The 21,518-nt window shown below is 37.1% G+C and overlaps 1 protein-coding gene across 3 annotated transcripts in view; it reads right to left on the bottom strand.

Annotated features, from left to right (window-relative positions):
• Positions 1-21,518, bottom strand: part of VAV3 (vav guanine nucleotide exchange factor 3) — a 419,739-nt gene that overhangs the window by 46,275 nt on the left and 351,946 nt on the right. For all 3 annotated transcript variants that reach the window (XM_049880207.1, XM_049880206.1, XM_049880209.1), the window contains 2 exons: positions 6,024-6,089; positions 1,112-1,146 (listed from right to left, as the gene is read on the bottom strand). In XM_049880207.1, the coding sequence (XP_049736164.1) occupies positions 1,112-1,146; positions 6,024-6,089 (101 nt within the window). The remainder of the gene's footprint in view (positions 1-1,111; positions 1,147-6,023; positions 6,090-21,518) is intronic.

Here is a 21,518-nt window from a genome sequence, read left to right as displayed (position 1 = left end):
TATCTACACTTGTAAACTGAACTTACATTACATTCTCTAAGGATATCTCATTTACATACATATCCTGATGCCTCATATGTGTGCATACATGTCAAGATCTTCATGTTAAGAAGAGTCGAATGCAAAATTCAGGGCAACAAACATAAATGAGTAAATATGCCCAAGTTTTATATTTAGAGGTTGATAAAGTAGAGGGTCATCGAAAAGGAAGAAAAGGCTCAATGAGATGGACTGACGCAACAGCCAACACAATGGACTCAAACATACCAGGGATCGTGAAGGTGGTGCAGGACCGAGTAATGGTTCATTCTCTTATACGTAAGGTCACGAGGAGTCAGGGCTGACTCTACAGCCACTGACGAAACAATGGCAAGGTACAGGTGGCATAACTTGGAATCCTGGCTCCAAAACTTCCTAGTTGCCTGGCCTTAACCTTTGTTTCCTCATCTGTAAAAAGGGCATATTAACAACCTGCCTTGTATGGATGTTGGAAAAGCAAAATGAAATAAACCCATAAAGCACTAAGCATACTGCCCAGCACATAGTAAAATACTCAGTATAAAGTAGTTATCACGTGATGGTCATAACTATTCTGGATCTGGGATATATTTTTCCAGTTGAAGGTATCATTATCCCCTTACACTCAGAATTACCTAGAAAATACATCATTATCCACTTCACTTCCTTGTTTGTATTAATCATACCACCATCCTCAAATGGTAGGTGAGCTCCATCGAGGCCCAGAATTTAGACGTTGATACATCCTGTTCCTCCCATATTACATGCGGTACAGTTGTATTTTTAGGATCTGTCATCCTGTTTGGACTTATTTTTAGTTTCAGACAATGGAATCATACTTATTTTTCCCTTTTGCTTTGTGAAATCTACATTTCTAAAATACAAGATACGTATTTGCCTATGTCTCATTGCTTTCTGTGACTGTTGTAAACTTTGAATTTATCATCAAACATACACACACACCACTCTCTGCTGGAAGTATTAGCCAGGACAAATGGAAATGGAATATGGTTTATTACCCCCACATTTAAGGTGTCCTCCAGCTAAGGGTATGGTATTTCAACTCAGCTACATAAACATTTTTAATACTTACCAGGGTTGGCAAGAATAATCTACTGGTTTGGGCACCTAGGATACAAAAAAGGCAAAAATAGATTAAGTTTACTTAAGGGAAGCTTTTAGAAATCAATCATTAATCCAGTTCAGCTGAGTCAGCTCTATAAAACCCTAAGTAGCACAGTCCTAGAACTATCCACTGGCAATTTTATACAGAGTGAATCATAGTATATGCCAGATAAGTAGAAAATAATTCATTTCATTTTAATTCATTCTTTTCATTCATTTTACTGCCACTGTACCTCCAAGGAGAAAGATATGCAGGGAAAAAATACGAACTGGAAACTTTCAAGGCAGTTTAATCCTATCACAGAAAATTAAAACAAAAATGTTATGAAGAAAACCAAATAGCACTTTGCTTTCCCACGATTAAGAAAACATGTAAAATAAACAACATATACTAGCTACAGACTCATTTTGTAAAACAAATTAAAAATTCTGCCCTGGTTTTGAAGTCTACCAACTGGAAAACCTTTTATTTGGGAAAAAATTGTGGAATATATTTATCCCCTTCCTGATGCCTTTTCACATTAAAAAAAAAAAAAAAAAAGCATTTTCTATGTAAATATAGGCTCACTATGAGTGGGTTTGGGTTTTTTTTCTTTTGTTTTGGTTTATGCAAATAAAGGAAGATAAAGAAAACTTTATAGTTGCTAATGGCAATTAGTAAATGAACAAAGCCAAAGAAGGTATACTAACACTTATCAAATGACGAGTAGCACATATACCACGAACAGGGGAACAAATTTTATAAACTCTTGAGAAAAGAATTTGTCTTATATTCAGAAATTTTTCATGAAATCTTCAAGTCTTTGATGTATACAATCCATGCTATTTCTGGACCTTTTTTATTTTGGGTGATTAAATATACTGTTGCCCTCAATCATAACAATAAAAATATAGTATTTCAGAGGTTAGATCAAAAAATTACCCTTCTGGTCAAAATATCCCTTCGGTTATTAATATTTAAAAATTTTTATCCTATGGATTACATTTTAATTTTATCACCTTGTGACACATAGCACTTAACATAACAATTAATATTGAAAGTAGGTTATACCCATTCCAATCTTGCAAATATTTTCTTAAACCATGCTTTTCACAAATAGAAATCAACCTTCAACTGTCTCCCCTTTGATGAGACTTCCCACCTTTCCTTCCAGCTGCTGTGGTCGCCTTGAATTCTTTTTTTTTTTTATTGTAAAGTTTTAGATGAAGGTTTACAGAACAAAACCTTCTGTAGATATTTACAGAACAAACTAGCTTCTCATTAAACAATTAGCACAAATATTGTTTTGTGACATTGGTTACCAACCCCATGAAATGTCAAGGGGAGAGTGCTGGCATGTCGTGGGGTTGCCCTCAATTCTGTACTTTGGTTCTTTACGCCAGTAATACTGTGAGTTTTCTATCCAAATTTTAGCTACTCTGCACGGTGCAGGATAGTCATAAAATCAGGAAATTCATCTAGTAACATTTCCTTTCTCTAAGTTTTAACATCTTCCTTAGACAGTAACTTCAGAGTTTTTTTTTGTAATATTTTGTCCAGAGTTTATAACTGTTATCTGTGGTAAGGTTGGTCTAACAGACCAATCCAATAGGCTCAACAGTTACCAGAAGTAAAACTCTTGTTGCCTCCATTACTGCTGCTGTGAGCTGAGAGTCTATCAAATCCTTTGTAGGTAATCTGTCTTTCTTTTTTTTTTTTTGGTTGGCTTTAATATTTTCTTATTTTCTTTGATGTTATGGAGTTTCACTAGCATGTATCTAGGTGTTCATTACTTTTAACTTACTCTTCTGGAATCTTAGTGTAAAGATTAGTCTGGAAAGTTCCCAGCCATTATTTCTCCACAAATACCTCTATTCTCTCCCTCAATTAGATGTATTTGAACCTTCCCACCCCATTCTCTGTTATATTTTCCATTTATTCATCAATCTAAGAAGTTATCTAACAAATTTATTCAGATTTCCAATTTCCTACACAGTTTTCTGTCACATTCCATGTAATGTGTCCATTAAGGTTTTCATTTTTTTTTTTTTAGTTCTACCTGATTCCTTTTGAAATACAACTCATTTAAATAGTATCTTATTTCCATTAGACTTTTAATCGCTTTTTTGTTTTGTCAACCATATTAAACATAAAAATTTTATTTAGTATCTGATAATTTTAATATCTGCTATTTTTGTGGGTCTAATTGTGGATTCTATGGTTTCTTCTGCCCTTTGTTCAAGGTGGTTTGTTTCCTCATGAATTTAATGATTTCAAATTGTGAACTCACGTTCCCTGAAATTTTATCTGTGAAATCCTTTGACAGCTATGTGTAAAGAGGCTCAGATTTAGAGGAATTTGCAATTTTAGGTGTTATGATTTTAGCGGCAAAATCAACATAGAATAACTTCAAAGTATATTTTTAGCTTAGAATTATTGAGGCCAGAGATGGTATGAATCCCAGCACCACATCTGCATGGTTTTTGGATTTAAGGGTAGAAATTCTTAGGGAAATTTATCTCTTTTTTCTATGCCACCTTGAGCCAAGATCAAGAAAGGCATTTGTTCTTCTGTGGGATGAGTTTTTTCCTAGTTCACCCACTAAGGATTATTGGATTTACACAGACACCTGAGCTTGCACTGTGCTACAGCTTTGGGCTTGGTCTCTAGTTACCATATTACCAGAAAAAAAGTCGTCTCATTCATGCTCCTCCCATGTCTTCCTATGTTCTAGGTTCCTATCTGTATACCTCGGAATTTTTTAGGAAATTGGTACAGCAGACACAGGAAGATAATTTGTCAGCTCAAAATGGACTACTGAGCATTGTTCATAAACCTCTGATAAACAATAAATACTCCCAAGGTCAAAGGAGATGCCATTTTTAAAATTACCTCAACCTATTCTCCTTCCAATCTCCTCTCTCTTTCCACTCTTAATCGCTTCACTTGTCCTACAACGAACAATCAAACCTATAATTTCATTAAGGAAGCAGCAAAATTTTAATACCTATTTATAAACTTCAAGCTATAAAACTAGTCATACTGGCTTTATAATTGTGTTACTCTACAAGTCTTTATTGTCTTAAAATTTCTGAACAGTTTTCACCTTCTAGTCACTAACTAGAAACCCTGGTGGTGCAGTGGTTAAGTGCTACGGCTGCTAACCAAAAGGTCAGCAGTTCAAATCCACCAGGCACTCCTTGGAAACTCTGTGGGGCAGTTCTACTCTGTCCTACAGGGTTGCTATGAGTCAGAACTGACTTGATGGCAACAGGTTTGGTTTTGGTTTTTAGTCACTAACTGGTTCGCCCAATACCACAAGATATGACCCTATAAGCTGATTTAATTAGTATTTACCAAACAGCCAAGGACTTTCATTTGCTTTTGCACTCCTTTGCTCATTCATTCAACAACAAAACTTTATTAGATAGCTACTATGTACAGCATGGAGCCCTGGTGACTCAGCGGTTAAGAGCTACGGCTACTAACCAAAAAGGTTGGCAGTTCGAATCCATCAGCTGCTCCTTAGAAACCCTATGGGGCGGTTTTACTTTGTCCTATAGTGTCGCTATGAGTCAGAATCAACTTAATGACACTGGGTTTTGTGTGTAGGCTAGTTCGAAGATAAAACTTCGAACACTCACTTTATGGCTATTCAAGCTAATATAAACAGAAAACAATACTTGGTATAAGAAAGGCTTAATAATCTCGATTTTAGGTCTTTAAATTACCAAACAGCTTAACATGAGAATGTATAATCTCTTGTCATCCTCCTACATATAAATACCTTTGCATTTAGGGATAGGAAGCCTGAATCTTGTTCGTACAAATGACAGATAACTATCTAAATGATCCCTTTTGCTTATTTAATTAAATAAGAGTAGAATAAGACAATGTTTGATAACATATTATTTATGGTAAGATAAATATACATGACACTAAATCACTGAACCAAGAGAACAGCAAATGTTCTATAATATTCTTTTGTGCTGCTTGCCTTTTAAGTTAATTAAGCTTGAATGAGTGGAGTAATTTATCCTATTGCCTACATTCTGAAAGAGTGGTAGACCCTCACACTGGTAATAGTAAAAAGAATGCCCAGTTTAGAAAACCAGGAAGTATTGAAATATAGCAGACAGGGTAGTTTAAGGGGGTCCTTCCACCAAGTCATCAATTCCATTATATTATTAAGGAATTTCATTTCCTTAGAGTTTTGTAGAAAAATCCACCCTGAACATTAAATTTTGATGAAAAAATCATGTTACCCTATACTCCAGTTTATAAACCTCATAAAGCATCAGAAAGTATATTTTACATTGTATTTATCAATAATGTTATTTGAGTATTCATTTTTCCTGTATCATCTTAATGTGTCTGAAGTTTTCAGAACATTTCATTATGCCATTAAATAAACAGTCATGACACACTAAAGCACGGAAAAATGTATTGAGAGATTTGATTGAAGAATTTGTAGACTTTCATGGTTGCTTAGCACACTAGTTAAAGTGGAATATCTATAACCTATAAGTGCCTAGAGAACAGATTATACCCTACCATTCTCACCTCAGTGGGAAAAGGAAACTCGTACAATCCATCTAACCTGTAGCTTTGGTTTACTTCTTTCCTAAACCTTTTAGAGAGCCTAATTTTCTTAATTCTGCTAAGTTAAACTTTCCTCTTGCATGTTTCCTAACACTCAAAAATAAAAAAAACTTTTGAGAATGGAATCATAATAATGTTTGAATTTTAATAACATTGTCCACAACATTAAAACATGAAATACCACACTCCCTCCAGAAAATATTAATAAAAGTAATGAGGAACTGAGCCAGCTTCCTTTGTAGATTCTTTTACAATCAACCATCAAAAACAGAACATAAAATAAAATACTGGTACTTACACATGGGCAAGGCTTGACAGCATCACTTGGAAAAAACCCAACCTCTCCAGATGCAAAATTTCTACCCTAAGTCAGAAAAAAACAATGCCAGTGTTAAGAACAAATTAACCACAAATGATAATCCCATAACACTCACATAATGTTACTGAGGGTTCTCAGAATTACCTGCAAACTGTACCAGTCCTAAGCATTAACTTGCTACTGCTCAGGAAGGAAGGCAGAAGCTGAGAGTTTTTTAAACTCTTAAACTTTACATATAGCTTCAAGTAATGGTTATAAAATAAGAATTTAAGTTTCATTTTTCAAACTATCATTCATTTTTGGTAACTTTACAGCCTTTAAGCTTACACAGGGATCCCAGCATATTCTTTCAATTTTATATTTACTAATACAAAAAACAGCTACTGTGGAGTCAACTCCAGTTCATGGTGACCCCACGTGCGTCCGATTAGAACTGTCCCCATAGGGTTGTCAGTGGCTGGTTTTTCAGCTGTAGATCACTAGCCTATTCTTCCGAGGTGCCTCTGGGTGGACTCAAACCTCCAACTTTTTGGTTAGCAGCCAAGTACGTTAGTCATTTGTACCACGAAGGAGCCCTCATTAATACAAAACCAAAAAAAAAAAAAAACCCAAACCTGTTGCTGTAGGGTTGATTTCAACTCATAGTGACCCTACAGGATGGAGTAGAACTGTCCCATAGGGTTTCCAAGGAGCGCCTGGTGGATTTGAACTGCCAACCTTTTGGTTAGCAGCTGAACTCTTAACTACTATACCACGAGGGTTTCCTCATTAATACAAGTAGAGTGTAATATTGGTTTTGTGTAGGCTCATCCTTCAGTAGGAAATCAACTTAAATGGTTATTATTTGTGTCACTAACAGAACACATGTGAACATTTCTCCAACAAGCAAAGAGGCATTTAAGTAAGACACACGTGGAAGTGGAAAATAACAGTCAGTTTTAGATGATTTTCAAATTTAGAAGGAAGAACTAGGACAATGAATAGGGGAAAAGAGGAGTTCAGTTCTTGAGGGAGAGGATTATAACTCCAAATGGCATTGTAAATGAGAGAAGAGGGGCGAAAGGAACAGAATAAGGAAAACCAAAGCACGAAGTGAAAAACAAATAAGAATTTGTTCTTGGAGATTTTTGGTCAAATTCCCCTTAAAAAGATCTCATGACACTAATCATACCACTGTTTCCTTTTCCAGAAAGACAAACTATGCTCCAAACATACCACAGCACATTAGAATATGTAATTACAAAGTTCTTATGAGATTATTAATCTTTGTTTAGAAATTAGTCTTATATTTTTTGCTATTTAACAATTGCCTACTTCTCAGTACCTCGTACAGGCAGATAGCATTCGGATGGAGTATTACATGTTCCATTATTTTTTACTTAATAATAACAAAAAGTGACGTGAAAACATCTCCCTCCTGAAGCCGTATTCCTGATGTGCTTATAGTGCTCGGCTATGCGTTGTAGAGAAAATTTTAAAAAATAGGAATCCTGAATTACAGAAAATAAGGAAGAAAAAAAGAGAAGAAAGGAAAGGTAAGAGGGCAGATTGAAAAAGAAAAGGGCAGGTGGAGTTGAAAAGCAGTGAGGTCAGAGGGAGGAGGGGAAGGGCGAAAACTTAGGTGATGGGGAAGAAAGAAGGGAAGTTAGGAGGGAGATGAAGATCAAATAAACAACCAAAGAGGCATTAAGTTCTAAAGCTGCACTGTGCTTGCATATTTGAAAAAAAAGGAAGTAGACGAGTAGAACATGCATTCATTCTTGTCATTCAGCAAATGGGGAATCTAATATTCATTTGGTTAGACACCGCATTTATGTAAAAAATGCATAAAGAAGTTTCTGTTTCTCCATATATTTTGCATATTAATTATAATACAAGGTAACAAGGTAGAAAGGGCTAAATATTGTTAGAAAGGTACAGAGAAACAGCTACAGAAATTCACTGAAGAGACTGAGTATGGGGGTTTGCCTGAAAGCTACCTGGAAGAGGTGGAAATGAAATTTCAGTTACCTTTGTAAAATGTGTAGGGTTTAAACAAATGGAGAAGCTAATGAAGGAGAAAAGTACAGGGTCAGGAACTTACAGGATGTGCACAGGAATGCAAGCAGTTTTCTTTAAATGGAGTCTAATAATGGCTAATATTTATTGAACCCTTTGCTCTGAGTGCTTCATTTAATCTTTGCAAATGATCCTCTGTGACAGATCCTAATACTATTCCCATTTTACAGGTGAAGAAAATGAGACACAGAGAGGTTAAGTGATTTGTTCATGGTCATAGAGCTAGCACGTACCAAAGCCAGAACTCACACTCAGCTGTTCTGACCTCAGAGGGCTGTACTGCCTTTCTATACAAACTTCAGATTCATGAAGGAAAACAACGGAGAATAAAGCTAAAAGGTAGCAAGAAAAAAAAAACTGACTACAATATCTGAATTTTATCACTGGCGATGGAGTTTCAATAAATGGGTTGTGTATTTTAGCATTAAACCAGAATTAACATGGAAGATAGGTTATAGATGGTGTCTTTAATCACCTAGTGCTGCTATAACAGAAATACCACAAATGGATGGTTTCAACAAAGAGAAATCTAAGCTCTCACAGTCTAGTAAGCTAAAAGTCCAAATTTAGGACGTCAGCTCCAGGGAAAGGACTTCTCTGGAGGAAGGCCCCTGTCATCAATCTTCCCCTGGACCAGGAACCTCTCAGCACAGGGACCTCGGGTCCAAAAGACACGCTATTCTCCTGGCTCTTGCTTCTTGGTGGTATGAAGTCCCTATGTCTCCCGGCTTGCTTCTCTGTTTTATATCTCAAAAGAGATTGCCTTAAGACACTATCTAATCTTGTAGATCTCATCAACATAGCTGCCATTAACCCATCTCATTATATCATACTGATAGGATTTACAGCACATACAGAAATCACATCAGATGACAAAATGGTAGACAATCATACAATACTGGGAATCATGACCTAGCCAAGTTGACAGGTATTTTGGGGGGACACAGTTCTATCCATGACAGATGGGCATGACTTTGGAGGCAAGAATCTCATTAGAGAACTGGTATAATGGTAAAGGACATGCGAGTGGAGGAGAGGAAAAAGGTGCTAGAGATACTGCTTAACTAGAGTCAGGGGGACTTTCCTTCACATTAGATATGGGAAGAGCAGATGGAGTTAAAGACTGAAGGAACATCAAAGATTGGGGTGGGAGGTGATTGTATAATCCATCCAAACAGATAACACAGACTTGGTATATAAAAGGTGAACTTTGTATGACTGTCATGGGTGAAAATGTAGACAGAAGAAGGTGGTAGATGAATTTAGAGAAGTTACTGTAACTAGAAGGCAAGGAGGGACCACCACAAGGAAGGAGAATCAGAGATGAGATTGATGGCAGCACAATAACGATAAGGTTGGAATGAAGTGTTTCTTTCATCCAATTGTACTGTCTGCTTTATGGTGCTTTATTTAATGCATGACTTTGAGATACAAGTAAATTAGTAAGGCATTTGGGAACTATACTACTACCCAGACCTTTATACCCAAATGCACTGCGATGCTACCTGACTGCAAAATACAAGGTGTGTGGGTGGGAACCCAAACACTGACAGAAGCTCAGAAGAGAAAAAGATAAGGGGGATTTCTTAAAAAAGAAAAATAAGATCCTTAAAAGCCACTAAAGGAAATAAATCTATTTTGTAAGGGAAAGGGCTGTGAGAGAGCATTAGAATGGTTTTTCAAAACTGTATTGAAGGCATATCAGCAAATTGGAAAATTATGGCTATTGTAAGAATGGTGAGCTGTCAATCCCTATTCTTCATGAGAAGAACAAAAGGTATTCATCTATAGAATGAAGAGTTTGGGGGGAGCAGTATATTTTTGTGACCGTGTGTGTTGGCTAATGTAATAGTACCTTCTTCTTCAGAACAAAATTGACTCTGTTCTTCCTCCAAAACTCAGTTCACATATCACCTCTCCTGTCATCTCTTCTATAAAACCTTCTTCAGCCTGTAGATTCAGATTTAATCCCACCCCTGGTCTCTCACTGCACCTTCACCTATTTCTACCATTACACACACCGCCTGTAATCAGTTCTTTATACGCTCTTCGTCATTCCTTGACTGTAAGCTCTGAGACCAGGGACAACGTCTCAGTCGTTTTTGTATATCAGAATGCTGGGAGCATAGTAGGAGAGGTGTTTGTAAATTAAGGAATCTCTCAATATGAGACTCCTAAGACCCTCAACTCTTCACAGAAGAGAATGTATCACACTTTGTTTTTACCCAGACAAGCACTGAGAAGCATTGTTACCTTTTTATATATGAAAAATAGTCAGATAGTGACCTATACCTGACATTTAGTATAAGAGATGCTGTGTCTGAGAGCACAATTCCACAAAATTATTAGAGAGAAGGGGGATGAGGATACAAAGAATGGCAAGGTTAATAAATTTTTTAATTTATAATTCCTGAAAGTATATATATTGGGACAGCTTTTCTGTCTTCTTGTTTTTAGAACAAAGGATTCAACCCAAAAGACAGGAATGGAAACTGAATCTCTCCTAGACAGGAGAAGAAGGGGCCATGGTTGTGGAACCAGTGCCCTAAAACTGGGGTAAACATATAATTTTCCATCCCAACCAAGCCCTTTGGGGAATTGGGGGGAGACAATTAATAACTCTGCCAGGACAACAGGTATAAACTGGGACTGTTCTGGGTAAGTCAGGACATATGGTCATCATATCTATAATCATTTTGTTCTTTCTCACCTCACTTTAAGGACTCTATCTGTGGTCTTTTCAAGTGGGGCAAATTTTCACTAAGCAGACTGCCAGGGTCATTCTGAAAAAAATTTTTTTCTTTTTCAACAAAATGCCCTAGAGGTGCAGATTATATTTCTTTAACGGCCAGTAGGAATTCCTTAAATGACAAAGAAGTGAGAGATAATAATTTAGCAATCTTAACAGATGAAGAAAGTTACATTTCTTCACTAATTCCTTTGTCGGTTTTAGCTGTGGGAGATAACATGTGCTTTATTCAATGATTTTCCACTTACTAAAACAGCTATCCCACAACATTCGGAGGATTCAAAACAAAGTTGTGTGTAGGAGGGGTATCTTGGGTTCCTGGTGGATGCCTGTGGGAGGTAACTAGGTAATTCATTAATACTACTGGGTGGAGCAGCTGTCACTCTCCTAGCCATGGATGGGATGGCAGACTGTACCTATGAAACAAACTACATCCAAAGTCAACAATTAAGTGAACTTTATGTGATGATCTATCTATGAGCATTTTGCTAACCTCAATGGGAAACATGCCGCTGAATTTCTTTCTTCCTTATAGTCCTGTGTGGGCATTTTCTTCTGCATCCGATCCTCAGCTTGCCGTCCCTTTTATGCCTACTACAAATGTCAGCAATTAGGAATCTGCTTTTAGTTATCATACTGTCTGATGTTTGTTCTTGTGGGTCCCCTGACATCTTCAAGGTCAACTTGAAAACATTCCTCTTTGGTAGTTCTGTGTCATCACCTGACGTGCCAAATAGTGCTAACTTTATATGCATTTATTCTTCAAGGCATCTCTGCACTCTGTGAAGGGACTTTTGTAAATCTAACAGTACAGGCTGGGTCATTCTTATGAAAATACTCTTTGGAAACTTCCTGAGAAAACAGGTGATGGGTTGTACTTGGCAAGAAAAGATACACCTTTTTAAATTTCATTACATAAATTGTAGTAGCTACAAAACCAAATAATATTAAATTATAACTCAAAAAATAATAGTGCCTTTTCTTTCCTGAAAAGAAAACTGCTTCCTGTAGAAAAATGCATGAAACTAAAATTATTAACAAATTTCTCTGAAATTACCGGACATAGCAAATACAAATACATACCCAAACAATTATTTATGTCTAACTGACCTTAAGTTTTAACTATTCTTCATCTTTCTTCAATAAGAATCCACAATGAAGCACAATGAATTAAAACTACTTCAGATTTTCTGGTAGAAATGCTATTTACAATTGGCCTGTGCAGCGAAAAACATTAATATATGCCAGGATGGCAGAGCTAAACCTGCATTTTTAAACACCGTGCAAACTACAGACAAGGATGACTTAAAATGACTGAAGATATCCTCTAAAAATCTTAATCGGAAATTGCTTGGCTCCTAACTTTGTAAAAAGGAGAAAGAATTACTTTAAGAAAAAACACAGAGTGTCTGTTCCCTGTGGTTCATTTATCCCCTTAATACCACCTGGACTGCAGCTTTAATGCACTCCTGGAATAGCACGGAACAATTTAAAACAGATGTGGAAAGCTGAATGTAAAAGGGACAGATTAATGGTTATTTATGAAAGACTGGAAATTCTCCCAAGTTACAATGCCCTAAACACTCTCAACGTATGCATGGTGGCGCTGCAGAGATTACTAAGCAATTTATCACACATGGGTAATAGCCAGAGCAACTGCCACCCTGCTTAGTCACCCTCCCGCTGTCAGAAATACACAAGCTGAGTGTGTGAGGAAAGAAGACATACAGGGTGGCCATGAATCTGGGAATACAGGCAAATATACACAATAAATTCTTTATGGATTGGACAGATAAATAGATAGATGGGCCAATACAAAAGGTAGTGGCGTGCAAATCCTTAATTCTTTTTGTATACCACTTAAAAGAAAATTGCCTTTGTTATCAAAATATTTTCCCTTTATAATACTGTAATAAATCCACCACCAGTGTAAGCTTTTGGGTTTTGCTCTACAAATTGGTGAAAGATGGGTGGCAGAGTTGTACATGGTTAAGGCATTTGACCATGACTGTCAATTGTGGTAGCATGCATTTGTTTTTAATATCTTTTCTACTTAAATCCTGAGTTTGTGTAATTTAAAACAATTGCACCTATTTGTTTTCCTCAGGTCTCAGTGTCTGAGTAGAATCATAATTATTAACGGTATCTTTTCACCACATTGCCTTCTATTAATGATACTGACCGAAAGTCTGAGACCTGATACCAGAGACACTCACTCAGCCTCTCTGATCAGCAGACTGCATAACTGGGCACAGTCTCACACAGAGTATTGATACTTTATAAGTTGTTTTTGGTTTAATGATACTGAATTTAATTGGTATTCACCATAAAGTACTGTAAGACTGGTGATTAACATATTATCACTCATGATACTTCCCGTTCTACAATCTGCCAGTTGTTTACTCCAGTTGCTCTACAGGTTTTCGAATAGCCTCCCCACCCCCTTCATAATCTGTAGTTCATTATGTCCAGTATTTGGCTTTTTCTATATAGATATGGATTACATATAATCAGTTCTTAGCATACGCATGGATGGAATGGCCCAATTAATTGAATTATGTGATTTTGTACTTTGGGTTAATTAAAAAATGACTTTCCTCCTTCAGCTTTTGTTGAAAATTATTATAAAATTGGTTCATATACTTTTCTGACTTAGTAATATATATGCAATAGAATTTAATCGTACTTTGATAATTGAGGGATTTAAAATATATCAATGCAACCGAGGTATACATTATCACTTCATGAAAAAGTCTGTATATATTAATATAAAGTTGGACCAAGTATGTATTAACCATACATTTTTTAAAGGATTTCTTAGTTTACTTAAGATTTTTCTCTTTCTCCTAAATTGCAGAAAAATAATTTTGATCAATTGAAATGGCCCTGTGTTTCTATCATAGCCAGAACATTTGTAGGGATAGGAAGCAGGACACTGGATTTAAAATGCTGTGTGGGCTGGGGCTGCAATTCAATCTCACGAGCAAGGGGATAAAGGGAAATATTAAAAGAGAAAAGAGGAAATACACAAGTAAAAGGAATTATTGTTTTGGGGGATTAATCTTCTTCAGGTCAACCTGTCTAGAATATCTTTCTTTCCATCCAAATCATGTGGGCAGTAAAATAGTCCTTCCTAGCTTTATAAACACAGAATCCAGAGGAATTGCTAAAACTATGGAAAGGAATGATGACCGGGTGGGGCCAATATTGGCTGTGTCAGCTGAACAGACAATGTGACTAGACAGGAACAGAGCAAAGGTGCTCAACAAGATCACAGAAGGGAGCTAAGGAAGCCACTACCCTGATGGCTATTGGCCAAGAGGACTAAGGGCGCAGTGGTCAAAGGTGGTGTGCAGCCTTGAGCTGGGGTACAAGTAGGTGTAGGCTCATGGATGGTGCAGTCCTGAAATGCTGAGATCCACAAGAAGAAGCAGAGCACTGAGTGAAAAGCACATTTGATAAAGAGAAGAAGGAGCTGTGGCTGGAAAGAGAAAAATATCTTCTACTCCGCAATCTAATTCAATGTGGACTGTGTGTTGGAGAGAGATCAAAGACGGAAGAGGTGCAGCAACTGAAGACCAATAGCAGACATTTATGCAGCAGGTCTTGTATAACAAGGAACTGGGCTTAAGAAACAGCAGAGAAAGCAGAGGAAATAGAACAAGATAGTGCTTGTAGCAAGCACTATTTTTGGAATTATTCTGACAGGCTTTATAAGGACACTCGATAGAACCAAAGGACCAGAAAAGCGGAGAAGATCATGACAAAGACCTGGCTTTTGGAAAGGAGAAATTTGAGATCATACTGCAGCCATTTCGTAGCCATGTCATCACTTAAGATACATGTCAGTGTTAGTTCTTGGAAAACACAGAAAGGCAGTGCATCATACAGTGGGGATGTGGCATCAGAAGACCTCGTTCTATTCCCAGCTGTGCTATGAGAAACTGTGCAACCTTAAAAACCAAACCTGTTGCCATCAAGTCAATTCCAACTCATAGTGACCATACAGGACAGAGTAGAACTGCCCTGTTGAGTTTCCAAGGAGCAACTGGTAGATTCGAACTGCTGACTTTTTGGTCAAGTCTTAATGGTGAAACAGGGATGATAACAAGATCTGCCACACATGCTTCACTGGATTGCTATAAGGAGTAAAGGAATTAATATGTGTGTGAAAGCACTTTGCAAACTCTAAAATACTTTTCCACTTTATTCACAATATTTTTTAATCTCAATCCATTATTTCATTTCTAAATTATCATTTTTTTTTTAAATTGGTCCATACTTATTAAAATAGAAATGCCTAATCTTAGGTATAATACCACCTCCATCCTCATATTTAGGCAAACTTGCTAATCCATGAGTAACACAGACTCATATAACTTCTCCCTGAACAGGAAATACTATATTCCAGATGGTCTATTTCTTGTCCTCAAATATCCTAATGCTTTCTTGCAAAAACACACATTCTTTCATCATTAATTGCCTCTGATATGATGAAGATATACATTTTTCCCGTCAGTAAACACCTTGAAAGCTTCCCAAACATAATTGAATATAGTTATACTGAATGGTCACTACAATGTGTTCCAAAATATTCATGCATACACAGAGGACCGAAACCACAGGCCATGAGCTCTTATCATCTGTTGGTCAGAAGAGGATGTTATGTGTAACTTTTGTCCAGTGTATAAATGGCAAAAATCTTTTGGTTTTTCAAAAGACTTTATGAAATTACATTCCAGACACGGTTCACTTGTAGTTAAGGGACTGTCATAGCCTTAGAATTCTGAATAACTAAAAAAACCCCTGCACTTTAGCCTATGATGTTGGAAATTAATCCTCAATTTTTATGAGTTTATAATTGCATCAAGTCATCAATATATATGACCAAAGCCTCAATTATATTTGACGGTTTTTCCAACACACACAAAATTGTTTGTGTTTGCTACATCTCTGAAATTGTGGCAGATAGAAGTGTCAAAAATGCTAAAAAAAAGTTGTGAAATGTATACTGAGAAAGCCCCCACTAAAAAGCCATAAACTATGTTTCTACTCTTATTAGGTAGAAGGTAAATATAACAAGGGAATGAGACTTTGCACAATATTTTTCTTGTTGTCTAAAAAATGTATTTTGTGAGGTCCCTGGATTTTTGCAGCAGGGAAGGGAGCTCTGTGGTTATGGATGTCTCAAGCCTTTTTCTCCAAAGTCTCACTACATGATGCAGTCCTCCATCATAGCCTCATGACTGTTTTTCTGGTAAAATAACCAAGAGAATCCCTTTGATGATAGAAAAAAAAAAAATGCAGAAAGCAAAAACCAATCGGTATGGAGGTAAGCCAAATCCCTTCTACTCAATATAAAATCTGGAAGAAGAACATGGTCCCACCACATCTTGGAAAAAGTCCTATTTGGGGAGAGGCCATACAACCCCCCAAAATAAACCAGCCTTAACAAAGGTCCAATATATAAAAAATTGTTTTTCTAATTCTAGCAGATGACTAATGAATGTTTTCCTATTCTTAGTGATTTTAATTACAAGTAACCACAAAGGAAATATTCTGAGTAATAGCACCTTACACATTAAATGCTCATGGTAGCACTAGGTATTTTTAAAGAATGTTACTTTTCTTCTAAGAACACAATTAGTGGTTTAATGAAAATCTATAAACTTCCTAATATGTACAATGCCTTATGCTAGGTGCTAAGGGATTAAAAAACAAATAGACAGGACCACTGTCTTCAAGGATCTCATCTGGAAATGTTATTTCCTTAAGTAGCATTTACCTTGGTACTTCCATAGATTTTTACGGAATTTTAGATCAGAAAAAAAAAAAAAAGGTAATAATTTGTTATGGATTGGGAGTTGGGAGCTGGTGTTCTATTGCTACCTGTCATGGACTGAACTATGTCCCCTAAAAATATGTGTATCAATTTGGCTGGCTCCTGATTCCCAGTATTGTGTGATTGTCCACCATTTCGTCATCTGATGTGATTTTCCTATGTGTTGTAAATCCTGCCTCTATGATGTTAATGAGGGCAGATATGGGTTCCTGCGAGAAGCTCCCCTTCCAGAGGAAGACTGATGACAAGGACCTTCCTCCAAAGCTGACAGAGGACGCCTTCCCCTGGAGATGATGCCTTGAATTTGGACTTCTAGCCTACTTTACTGTGAGGAGATAAATATGTCTTTGTTAAAGTCATCTACTTGTGGTATTTCTGTTATAGCAGTACTAGATAACAAAGATGCTACCTTTGTGATCTTGGGTAAGTCACTTAACCTCTCTTGGTTTCAATATCCTCATCTGCAAAATGATCCAAGGATTTCTAAGGTCTTTTCTACCACTGAAGTTCTTTGCTTATATAAGCACTCTTTCTGCGTCTCAACAGTCCTCTGGTCAGTTACTGTCTGCCAAGAAATATTTGACCCACAAGTTATTAGTTTGAGGTAGTTATGTGCTTGGTAATTTAATATGACTGCATTCATTTATAGCCGATATGGACAGTTCAGGTCCTCAATGACTTTCATTTTATGTCATGTGAAGTCATCCGTTCTGCAGGGCAGATGAGAGTTAGCTTGGTAGAAATTATATTCATTCCTTCATTTATTCTTGAAAAATTCAGATTCTCATGAATAATTAAAATTCAATACATGTAATAATTTGATCAATTATTTGTCCCAAAGTCTTCAGGGCATTTGTGTACATAAGTGTGGGCTACTGAAACCACTTGTGGTATCACACCAACCAAGACCAAACCAAACCCACTGCCGTCAAGTCGATTCCGACTCACAGCGACCCTAGAGGACAGAGTAGAACTGCCCCGTAGAGTTTCCAAGGAGCGCCTGGTGGATTCAAACTGCCGACCTTTTTTTTGGTTAGCAACCACAGCACTTAACCACTACGCCATCAGGGTTTTCATCACAGCAACAGTAACGTCAAATGCAATTACAGATTGATGGTCCACTGAAGTATTCTGTGATTGACACAAACCCTTAGTAATTATGGTAGAAAGCAGCTTATATAGTTTCAAAAAAGATTATGGAAGGAAAAAGACCGCAACAGAATTTCTTAGAATTTTCCCCTCAGTAATGTTACTATATATCCAGAAAAGAAGAGGTAATATTTCACTGTCTAAAATTCTGCTTGGAGCCGTAGTGGTGCAGTGGTTAAGGGCTTGGCTGCTAACCAAAAGGTAGGCAGTTCAAATCCACCAGCCGCTCCTTGGAAACCCTATGGGGCAGTTCTACTCTGTCCTATAGGCTGGTTATGAGTCAAAACCGGCTCAACAACAACAACCTGCTGCTTAGATGGGAGTGTCCTCATCTAGATACATTATAATCTACATTTTGCCCCACGTCAAACGTTAGAAAAGTATAATAAGTAAGAACTGTTAACCAAAAATGCCCATCTTCAGAATTAACAATTAGGACCTCAACCACTTTGTCGGGAGGTCTGCCAATTCCCATAATACAGTCTGTACACTTGGACACATTCCTGCAAACTCGGTTTATGGTCTATTCAATCAAAGCCAGTTGGCAATCACCCAGGCAAAATGTTTCTTATAGGCCTTTACTGATGTCCATTATCTTCTATAATCATCTCTCCAGGGCCTCCCTGGTTCTATTACACTCACAAGATGCCTTTTTTGCCTTTCCTGTAATTAGGGACCTTGATTTAACTCAATATTCTGAGGTAAACACCTGTCAAAATAAAGGTCTCATGATTACAGGGCATACTGATACCAAATAGGTAAGCCTCAATGCTTTTCATGTGGCTTTTTATTTTCACATCCACAATTTCAATTCTGCCTTGGCTTCTCCTGATTTTACACAAGGGATTGGCAATACATCAGCCGGTGGCTTTTAGAAGCAAAGCCAAGGTGAACTGAGGGACACCTTGAAACTGTGCGCCCACACTGCCTAAAAAGGTGTCAGTGCCATGATAAAAACGAAGCAGGGGATTTCACAAGGAAATGCCCTGGGGGTAGCAATCTGACTTGGGAAAAACACTTAACAGTTCCCAGAGATGTTTACTCTCCTATTTAGAGCTCCAGTGACAGTCTCTTGGTGCCACAAATCAGTTTCCTTAACAAAGAGTATTTGATTCTTTTTTTCATTTCTTTTATGTTCTTTTTTGCCTCTCTCTATCAAACAGCCTGATGCTGAATTTTAGATCAAGAGGAAGAAAATAACATAGTTTTAGAAAATTCTATTGGAACTTATCATATCTTGTGTGGTCTAGAAGTGATTAGAAAAGTCTCCTCTTAGTCTAAGGGGAAAAAGAAGCCTTTGATGTACTTTGAGGACTACAGGTGTAGAGAGAGATGTTGAGAGGAAAGATCCATCCTCCACTGCACTCACCCTTCCTTCCCCTCAAAGGGTTCTGGGTCAGGTTACCCGACATATCAGTTAAGCTCTCACAAGCCCAATGTCCCCCACAACTGAGGCCTCAAAGTAGCAAATTATTCCCTAGACAAAGGTGGTTCTTTCCAGCTCTCCTTGAGGTACAGGCAGTCTCCGAATTACAAAAGAGTTCCATTCCTAAATCTGTCTTTAAGTCGAATTTGTACATAAATAGGAACAGTTAGGTATGGTTTATATTGTATCTAATATCAAATGTTTGTCTTACTATAAGTATATACCATAGCTTTCCATGCATAAAAAATTAAACACTTCCCGATACACTAAAACATCTTTAACATAATAATACAGTAATAATAACAATGTTTTCATGCACATTGCAAAGTAGAGCCTCTTTGTTATTATGAACCATTGTATGTACCTTGAATTTTTAATATAATAGGCTTTATAGGGGGTGGTTCATAACTACAGGTCGTATGCAAACCAGCTGTCTGATGTCCATATCCTGGGGACTGCCTGTATTTTTAGGTTCTCCTCTTCCAAGCCCAAACCTGCTCTGAGGAATAGTCTCAAGATTTTTACCCTAATGTTTACTTAAAATAATTCATCCCCTTCAGAATTTATCATGTGAGCTTCATGTCTAATTATAAAGTAGGTTTACAGAAATTCTAGGAATTGGGAATGAAAACGAAAAGCATAGGAGGGGAGATTATCTACTATGAGCCCATATACATATGTCAGTGGGACTCTTCACATCAAGTATGGGGAAGATAAAGTTAAAAAGACAGATAATCATTCTCCCACTTCTGGGAAGCTTATCTTTCAAAATCATTAACCTGTACGTAGGAATACACTTTTTCTCCTTTCAATTCCCTTTCAAGTTTACTTCCTGTGATTTTTACAACAACCCGGTGAGGCATTTAAGTATTCAAATCCCCATTTTATAAAAGAGGAATTTGAGGTTAGAAAGTTGTATCGCTTTAAGGATATTCTAAGAGAACAAAGACACATTTAAACCTGAGAAGATGAATGAATACATTAATGATCTTTGAAACAACATCATAAAATGTAATTTAATAAACTATGAATATGAAAAATTTTATATAACATATTATGGCAATAATAGCTCTGAACAGAATTATTCATTCTAGACACATGTGTTGAGCACTTGCTACGTTCTAGGCACCAGAAATGAAGAAATGAAAGCCATGTTCTTATCTTTCTGTAGTGCTCTTATCAGGCAGGGGAGAAGATCAACAGACAAACAGAATACAGTTATGATGGAAGACCTTTTGTTTCTGGAAAGACCCCGGAGAAGGTGACCCCAGTGTTGAGCCTTCATGGTAAAGAAGGATTTAGCTAAGAGAATGGGGGCAGGAGGAAAAATTCAGGCAGAGTGTAAAATATGTACCAATGACTAGAGGTTTGAGAAAACATGTTTCCTGTAAGAAAGATTACCACCCCAACTGAACCCTTTCTTTTTTTCCCTGATTAAAATGAGGAAAAATGCATCTGCAAAAAATTTTGCTTGGATCGTTACTTGTTTGGACACCAAACACAGCAGCCCTATGGAATTTAAAACTCTTGAAAAAATAAACTTAGGCAAGGATCAGCTTATTGTACATTCACTGCCATTTTGCCTTTAGGCCTGGGATGACAGTATTGGGGAATTTAACACCTTGTTGCCCATAGGCAAGTCAAGAGCCACCCTCCCCTGGGCTTCTTGCCTCTTCACTCCGTGTGAGTAAGAATGCTTCCCTCTTCCTGAGAATTTTCCAAGTTCTCTTAAGGCTCCATGTATTTTCTGACTTTTTATTCTTTCCCTTGTTACTCTTCTTCTGAGATAGAGTTTAAAAAAAAAATTTTTTTTTAAGGCAAAAACTTTTACATAAAGCAACATTTTATCCCTGACTGTTCTAAAAAGAGGTACCTTCATACTGTGTGGTTTGCATGTTGCTGTGATGCTGGAAACTATGCCATCAGTATTTCAAATACCATAAGGGTCACTCATGGTGGAGAGGTTTCAGCAGTCTACAGACTGAGACAGACTAGGAAGAAAGGCCTGGCAATCTATTTCCAAAAATTAGCCAATGAAAACCTTATGGGTTATAACAACATTGTCCGGCTTGGTTGCTTTGGACACATCATCATAAGAGGTCATTTGCTAGATGAGGATATTATGTTTGTGAAGTAAAGGGTCAATAAGGGTGAGCAAGACCTTTAGTGAGATTACGAACATGCCGGCGATTATGAAGATGATGTAGGAATGGGCAAGGTTTTACTCTGCTGCATATAAGTTGGAGTCAT

The sequence above is a fragment of the Elephas maximus genome, chromosome 3, assembly GCF_024166365.1.
Source record: "Elephas maximus indicus isolate mEleMax1 chromosome 3, mEleMax1 primary haplotype, whole genome shotgun sequence".
NCBI classification, from domain to species: Eukaryota; Metazoa; Chordata; class Mammalia; order Proboscidea; family Elephantidae; genus Elephas; species Elephas maximus.
Note: the sequence above shows the minus strand (reverse complement) of the source record. Positions and strands in the feature narration are given on the sequence as shown.